At 37.6% G+C, this 7,804-nt stretch overlaps 1 protein-coding gene across 1 annotated transcript; it reads left to right on the forward strand.

Moving 5' to 3' along the window:
- The first annotated feature begins 218 nt into the window (after positions 1 to 218).
- Positions 219 to 1,100, forward strand: LOC137989942 (uncharacterized). Its single transcript, XM_068835517.1, has one exon. The coding sequence runs from the start codon at positions 219 to 221 to the stop codon at positions 1,098 to 1,100; it is 882 nt and encodes a 293-aa protein (XP_068691618.1).
- The last annotated feature ends 6,704 nt before the right edge of the window (positions 1,101 to 7,804 follow it).

Genomic DNA, 7,804 nt, shown 5'->3' on the forward strand with positions numbered 1-7,804 from the left:
ACACCTTAGCAAAAATAAAAAGCGACTTCTGAAACGCAAAGCAAATAAAAATCAGTACAAAAGAAATTACGATAGATTCATCAAAAATCTATTGAATATATCTCTTACTGAAAATGACAAAAAATTTGCTATCAAAGGGCTTGAAATTTATTCCCACTTCCCCGAAACCAATATCACACAAAAGTCTTTTAAAAGACTTTAACAACTTCACCAGAAACATGCGCTTAAAATACCACTTTGCTGACCACGTAAGCAACCCTCACCCGTCCCATGTCAAATCAACGTGGCAACCACCACTACAACCTTCTGTGGCACTTGAACTGGAACGCACTAAACTAGAAAATGCTTCAATATCCTTTAACAATGCTAAAGGCAATTTGTCAGCACAAGAACGACAAGCAATATCCGCATTACGCGCAAATAAAAAGGTAAACATTAAAAAACTGACAAGGGGACTACAACAGTCGTTATGGATACGCAAGACAAAATCCGAGAGGGCAACGTACAAATCTGACACAAACTTGTACACAGCTCTACAAGATCCTATAGAGTCCTCGACGGCCAAGAAGGTCAGCAACATAGTCAATGCACTGTATACAAACAACCATACTGACGCAATGACTTTCAAATGGCTCAATCAAAGCCAGAACCCACCCAGAATACCGGAATTCCATACACTGACAAAAATACATAAAGCAAACCTAGTCGGCAGACCCATAGTTTCCGGTAGTGGTGGCCCTAAAGAACGTATTTCAAACTTCATCGATTCGCTTTTACAACCTATTGCTAAGAAACAAGAGTCATATATCAAAGACACCACAGACTTTGTCCAGTTCATTGAAAACACGCAACTTCCAGACAAAGCGATAATAATTGCTACACTCGATGTCTGTTCACTATACACCAACATCCCACAGGAAGAGGGAATGAAGGTCGCCTGCCAATATTATGAAGAATACTATCAGTCAAATCCACCCATCCCCACATCCATTCTTGGGAACCTCGTGAAACCAATTCTTAAGGAAAACTCCTTCAAATTCAATGGCGAAAACTATTTACAGACGCACGGTATAGAAATGGGCAGTAAAATATGGCAGTAGCTTTCTCAGTCATCTTTACGGCTCACATCGAGAAAGAACTACTTTTATCCAGCCCTCGTAAACCTATTATCTGGGAAAGATTCATTGATGACATTTTTTCAGTGTGGACCATAAGCAAAAACGAAATTAACAGCTTTGTTGATTTTGCTATCCAACTCCACCCCACGATCAGATTTACTTGCGAAATGTCGAAGTCTTTAAAGGACCTCGCTTCACCTTAAACAAAACACTTGATGTCCAAACTTATTTTAAAGCCATAGAAATGTTCCAGTACACGCATTTCTCTTCATGCCACCCTCTCAGCGTTAAAAAGGGTTTCATTAAAGGAGAGTCTTTACGCCTTTTGCGAACGAACTCGATTGAAAAACCTTCATTCTTCTGTGAGAAACGTTTACCTTGGTTTTAGTACTGTTGATTTCATTTTATTGTTTCTTTGCATTTTATTTTAGATTTTCAAATTTTTTTTTTTTTTAAAGAGTAGCAATTAATTGAGAAATGAAACATTCCTGTTACTTTTTTGTTTCTTCCAGTTGGTATTTCAGATAGATGACGTTTTGAATAATTAGAATATATACCAAGGTCTTCGTATATCATTATAGAGATCCTTTGTAGACATTTCATACATTAATGAATCTGTGTCAGTCATTAATAAATTTGCTTTGCTACCATATTTTCCTTTATATACATGGTGAAATTTATACGTTAATACTGTTGAAGAACCGAATCTCGCTCAAATAGAGTTTTGCAATGTTGCCAAGTATGCCTTTAAACGTAGTATTTAGATAAATTAGTACTACCTTAACAAACATACTTTGCAAACTTTCCTTATGCATTGCTTTCCATGGACTTATTTCTAGATTGCTTCAGAATAATGGAATAAGTGAACTCCCAGAAAAGGTGTTCTCAGGGCTCACAAGTCTGCAAGGGCTGTAAGTATAGTGCCCCAACTAATCGTTCACAAATGTATCGCTATTCGCCTGGTTGCTCCAGTTATACTAAGTGACTCACACACCCGTTTGAATGGGATCTGGGAAGTAGTTGGTGCTATGTTACCTTAATCTTTGAAATAAGGTTTCTTTTACTTTTATTTCTATATCTCCCTATCACAATAAAATAACTCAACTCCCAGAAACGATGTTCTCAGCACTCACAAGTCTACAACTGCTATTCCACATAAACTGTCACACAATCATATACCATATCTTAGTCACTTTCAGAGATTCGTTTGACTTAGTTAATAAGTGACTCACATCAGTTTTAATGAAATCTCAGCAGTAATTGATAACCCTTTGAAGAAGGAATTCGAAATTTGTAGGTTTGAGTAATGATTTTATATTTCCCAAACAGCACGTCTCCGAATTGGAGACCTCTCAGATTATCAAAAATGTCTACTGATTCCGAATAATACGCGGGAACAATTCACAATTTGAGTTTTTTTTTTTCATGTTCTTTTTCGTTTTGTTTTTTTATAATGAAACTTTCAAAGAAATTTCCTAGATCAATGCTGGAGGAATTATTTCTATAAACTGTATTTGGTTATGGAAAAAACCGTCATTCTTCTGTGATAAACGCTTACCATATTTTGAGTACTCTCGATTTCATATTATTATCATTATCATAAATCATAATCATCGTTATTATTAATATTATTAATATTATTATTATTATTATTATTACTATTATTATTATCATTATTATTATCATTATCATTATCATTATGATCTTTATTATTATTTATTATTATTATTGTTATTATTATTGTTATTGTTATTAGTATGGGTAATCAAATGGTGACGCGTGAAATTAGGGAATAATTTCACGCGTGTTTTGTCCAAATTCAAATAATTTCCCGAGCTTTTAGGCGAAGGCAATTACTTTATTTTGGACAAAACGCGAGTGAAATTATTCCCTAATTTCACGGGTATAGCATTTGATTAGCTATTAATAACATGGTGACAAATTACTCCTTAATTTTCAAACCTGGACGCCATTTTAGTACTATATGAAAAATTGTCATGGCAACAATGTAATTTCACATGTGAAATTATAAATTAACGCTGAAATTTCGCGCCATAATTATTGAGTAATTTGTCACCCATGTTATTATTATTATTATTGTTATTATCATAATAATAATCATCATTATCATCATTATTATTATTATCACTTTTTTTTTGCCTTTGGTTGTCTTTAAAACTAGCAAACTGTCCTGCGTTTCTCTTTGATTTGACGTTCCACCTACCTTTACTTAGCTTTGCAGAAGGTTCCTTATACATTACTTTCCATGCTTTCATGTTATTGACCAACTAAATCGTGAGGTCAAGATGGCTGGATATTGGCCATTCGTTTTTTTCTGCGTGTTTGTGGTCGAGGTCCATAAACACGCAGAACGCAGAACAACGAGGCAAATGTCCAGCCATCTTGACCAAACAAGCTTGGTCAGTAAAGGATTATTATATGGGGTAAAACACCAAAAATGATATTTGGTTTTTTGGGACCAAACGAGAAATTCCAAGCGGGCAAATTAGCTGCATCTTGCCCGCTCGGGTAGCCAATCTCAAGGGATTGGGTTCATCTTGCCCGCTCACGGATCTAGTCATATAATAAATCTTCATAACAATAAAAGAACTCAAGCCCCAGAAAAGATGTTCTCATGACTTTCATGTCTTCACGATCTGTAATTTTATTGCTCCAAATAAACTGTCAAAAATATATAAAGATATGCACCTGGTCACTGCATAGAAATTTGTGTGAGTTACTTAATAAGTCACTCATGGCTGTCTAAATTTAATACCAACACTAATTGATAATTCTCTCAACTCCTCAATGAATTTGTATTTGGACATTGGCCTTCAATTAAATATCATTCCACAATTTTTGTTTGTTTTGTTTTTGGTACAACGTAACCTAGACCTCTTATTTGATCTTGCGTGGCGTCCCCATTTTTGTGATGAAGAAGCACATTTAATTAATAATAACAACAATAAGAAACAAGTTGATCGTTACTGACACAAACAGTCGTCACTTTTCAAGTATTGGAAATGGCAAGATATCGAAAGAATTCTTAAATAGCCGGAACTTTCGAGTAATGATTTTATTTATGTCGATATTTCTCCCCGGTCTTGATAAATAATGAAAGCTGTGCATTTTGTGATCTCACCAGTTTGCTAAGACAACTACAAAAACGTTGGCATTATTCGGCCAACAATGTGGCTTTTTATTAATTCACAAACGGAATCTATGAAAGTAAAGTAAAGGTAAAGTAACGTAGGTGTTTATTAAAATCAAATTGCAGCCCATAGGCTGAATTACGCAATTGTTTATATACTAAAATTTATAAAAAATTACAATAATAATAAAAGTATAATACAGATGCTAATTATTCTAAAAGAGATTTAGTAAACAATAAGCATTATAGAGCGGTTTTCAATTGAGCCGGTCGAAAGTAATTGGCAAATTACTTTGGTTTTGCACTACTTCACTCAGTGACTGGTTCAAAGTTTTGGCAACACTTTTTCAACCAATCAGAAGTGAAACCAAAACCAATCCTGGCTCTCGCGTGCACATTTTCCCGCGCTTTGTGTCGGCCACGTGTGATTACTTTGAGTTTTGATTGGTTTACTGAATTGTCTCCGTCCTTTTTGATTGGCCAAAGTAATTACTTTGGTTTTGGTTTTACGACACTTATTTGAAAACCGCTCTAATAAAATCTTAATTACATTTTACAACTATGATATATAATATAATGGCGGAAGTAAGCTGTCCAGCCTATGATCTTTATCGGATGCAATGCTATGGAAAAGGTTTTCACATAATTTATCAATGTGATACACCATTGGTATAACCCCAAGAATCTCGCATGCGTTATTGTAGGTCGTGCGGGGCATAATGATTGCGATCGCCTTTTTCTCAATTCGAACGAGTTCGTTGCTGAGATACCGCGGCAAGTCGTTATAAAATACCTGAACATAATCAATTACGGACCTTACGCACGCATTGTAGAAAAGAATTAGATCTGTTGGCGGTAATTTCGCGAGTTCGAGCTGTACTAGGAAATATAATCGTTTACTACCTTTCTTAACTACTTCTTCAATGTTAGTTTGGCACTTACAGCAAGTCCCAATAACTTGACGCTACTTAATTTCTTCTACTTCTTTTGTATCAATATCAACCGCATCCAGTTAAACTGGGCTCCGGGCAAAGGAAATTCGGAGCTCCTTACATTTATCAGGGTTGAGTTGCACTCTGTTCACATGGGACCACTCAATAACCTGATTAACTATACTCTGTGCCTCATTGGTAATCCCTTTCGGAACGACTTCGGATACTGTAGCGTCATCAACAAATTTCCGTAAATTGGAGTGTTTACATGCAAATCACTTATCATCAATTCAAAAAGTCATGGCCCAATTTGGTAACCCTGGGGTATCTCAGAAGGGACTAGGCCCCACTTGCAATAACAACCTTTTGCTAGTTTGATTCTTTGAAATCGATTAGACAGAAAATCAATGATCCAGTTAACTATACTACGTGGTACGGCTGTGGCCCAAGTTCGATTCCCGGACCCGACGCCATAAGTGGGTTGAGTTTCTGTTGGTTTTCTTCTCTGCCTCGAAGGTTTTTCTCCGTGTTCTCCGGTTTTTCCCCTTCAGCAAAAACCAAAATACGGCTTATTTCAGCTGGCTGTAAGCTGTGCTCCAAGGTCACACATGGACCGTATAGCGCCTGACAGAGGGTTCAACGGACGCTTTCGGTTCGACCTTGTTGAGCTGCGTCGTTGCTGTAATTTGCTACGACGATTAGCCGCGATTATTATTATTATTATTATTATTATTATTATCATTATTACCGTCGTAACATTACAAGCGTGAATATTGGATGAAAGCCATAACTAGAAGACGAAGTTAAGGCTTCAAAATGTCTGACTACAAAAGGCTAGAGACCCAAAGACTTGGAAATGGAAATCCTGGAAACGATATTATCTTTAACATATCCGTCCTTGGCAGTGGTACTCTTCCATCGACCATGTCCCTGAAAAACTCTCTCGCTAACCCCTCTCTCGGCGGCCTTAGAAGCTCCCTCAGACCTACTGAGTGTGGGAGCCAAATATTGACGGATCCGGAACTAGCCCTCGCAGGTCCTTAGCCAAGTGATCCCTGAATGTTGAATAGCCGAGAACTTTGTTTTTGTTCAAACGTTTGCGGGAGGACTTGATCTTCAGGAAACTGTCTTCTGACTCGTGTGCCCACGTAATGCTACCAGTGCTGAAAACGCAACGTCAACTGTGGATCCGTAAAAACTGCGGCTTACCTCCAGAGACTTTCCTGGAAAACATATAAAGAAGAACAAGAGGCAGTGTGGCCGAGTGGTTAGGGCCTGTGCCTTAACATCCGGAGATCCCGGGTTCAAGACCGCGTTCTGACCACTCACAGAATTTGTTTCAGGTAGTCCCTGGTTCAATTTCCTGGCGCACTTGTAAAATGACCAACTGGTTTGCCTCCCGCCAGTTGGGATTCTTAACAATTGTATATGTTCAATGCTCGGAGATATTAGCTACTAGCTACTCTAAAATCCGAGGGTAAACAAAGTGATTATTATTATTGATTATAACATAACTTAAGAAACAAAGCATTACACAAGTTCAAAACCGCAAACTTTGCACCAAAATTAGGAAAAGGCCATTAATTAAACGTCTCGGTAAAGTCCAGTTAAGGTGATCTGACAGTGACCATGAATAGAGCACATTTACGATTACAAGGTACACTCCCTTGTGCCCCACAAAACAGTAACCTGAAAATGCAACATAAATGTCAAAAATTACTACAGATAGGTAACAAAAGACCTTTAAAAAATTCGTACACTTGGGGCAGCTGCCAGTCTCATCAGTACAAAAGGCCGACAAAAATATTCTCTCAGGAAATTAAAAGCTAACGAGGAAACAGTGATGCTAGCACCAAAAATGCTGTATCGAGATTTTCCCCTTACAAACAGTAGCTAAAGCGCGGCCAGGAACCGGCCAGTCCGATAAACAAATGGGTACCAGTGTCTACCATCTTGGCACAAAAAAAACAGGATGATTTACACAAGGGAATCACATGGCTTCCTTCGGCCATACACGTTCTCAAACGAGAAAGACATTAACTAACAACTTTTGACACAGGCGGATGTAGCCCGATATAGTTCAAGTTCCAATCTCGAATAAAGAACCGCCTCGGTCCTGGGATGGTAAAAACTAGAACTAAAGCGAGCTAATTTAGCATAATAGCAGCAAGAAAACCTAACAAATATGTGATCGGAGGCCCCAATATTGTTGTATAACATTGTGAATACTTCATCATTAAACGTATAATCGTCAAAGTCGAAAAGCCTACCTAAGCGAGCAGCGGTAAGATTACGTTCCCTAAGAATTTACTTCATATAAAGAGAAAACCTAAATCCGAAGCAGACGAAAAAGAAGCTGCGGTTCATGCAGGCACTTAGCTGCCGTAATGAATAATACTCACTCTATAAACCGTGCTGGTCTACAACAGAGGCCAGAAAAACCTGTCATAAACAGCCATGCAGTCCGGCGTTCCAAACATAGAACCAGTGTGGCTTTTGACCTTGGATAATTCTGCGCTCAGTAACAGACATACACTCTGAACCTTCATAAGTATCCAGTACAATACCAAACCAAGTGATAACTTGGGTTGGTTCCCATTGGG

This window comes from Montipora foliosa, unplaced genomic scaffold, assembly GCF_036669935.1.
Source record: "Montipora foliosa isolate CH-2021 unplaced genomic scaffold, ASM3666993v2 scaffold_481, whole genome shotgun sequence".
NCBI lineage: Eukaryota > Metazoa > Cnidaria > Anthozoa > Scleractinia > Acroporidae > Montipora > Montipora foliosa.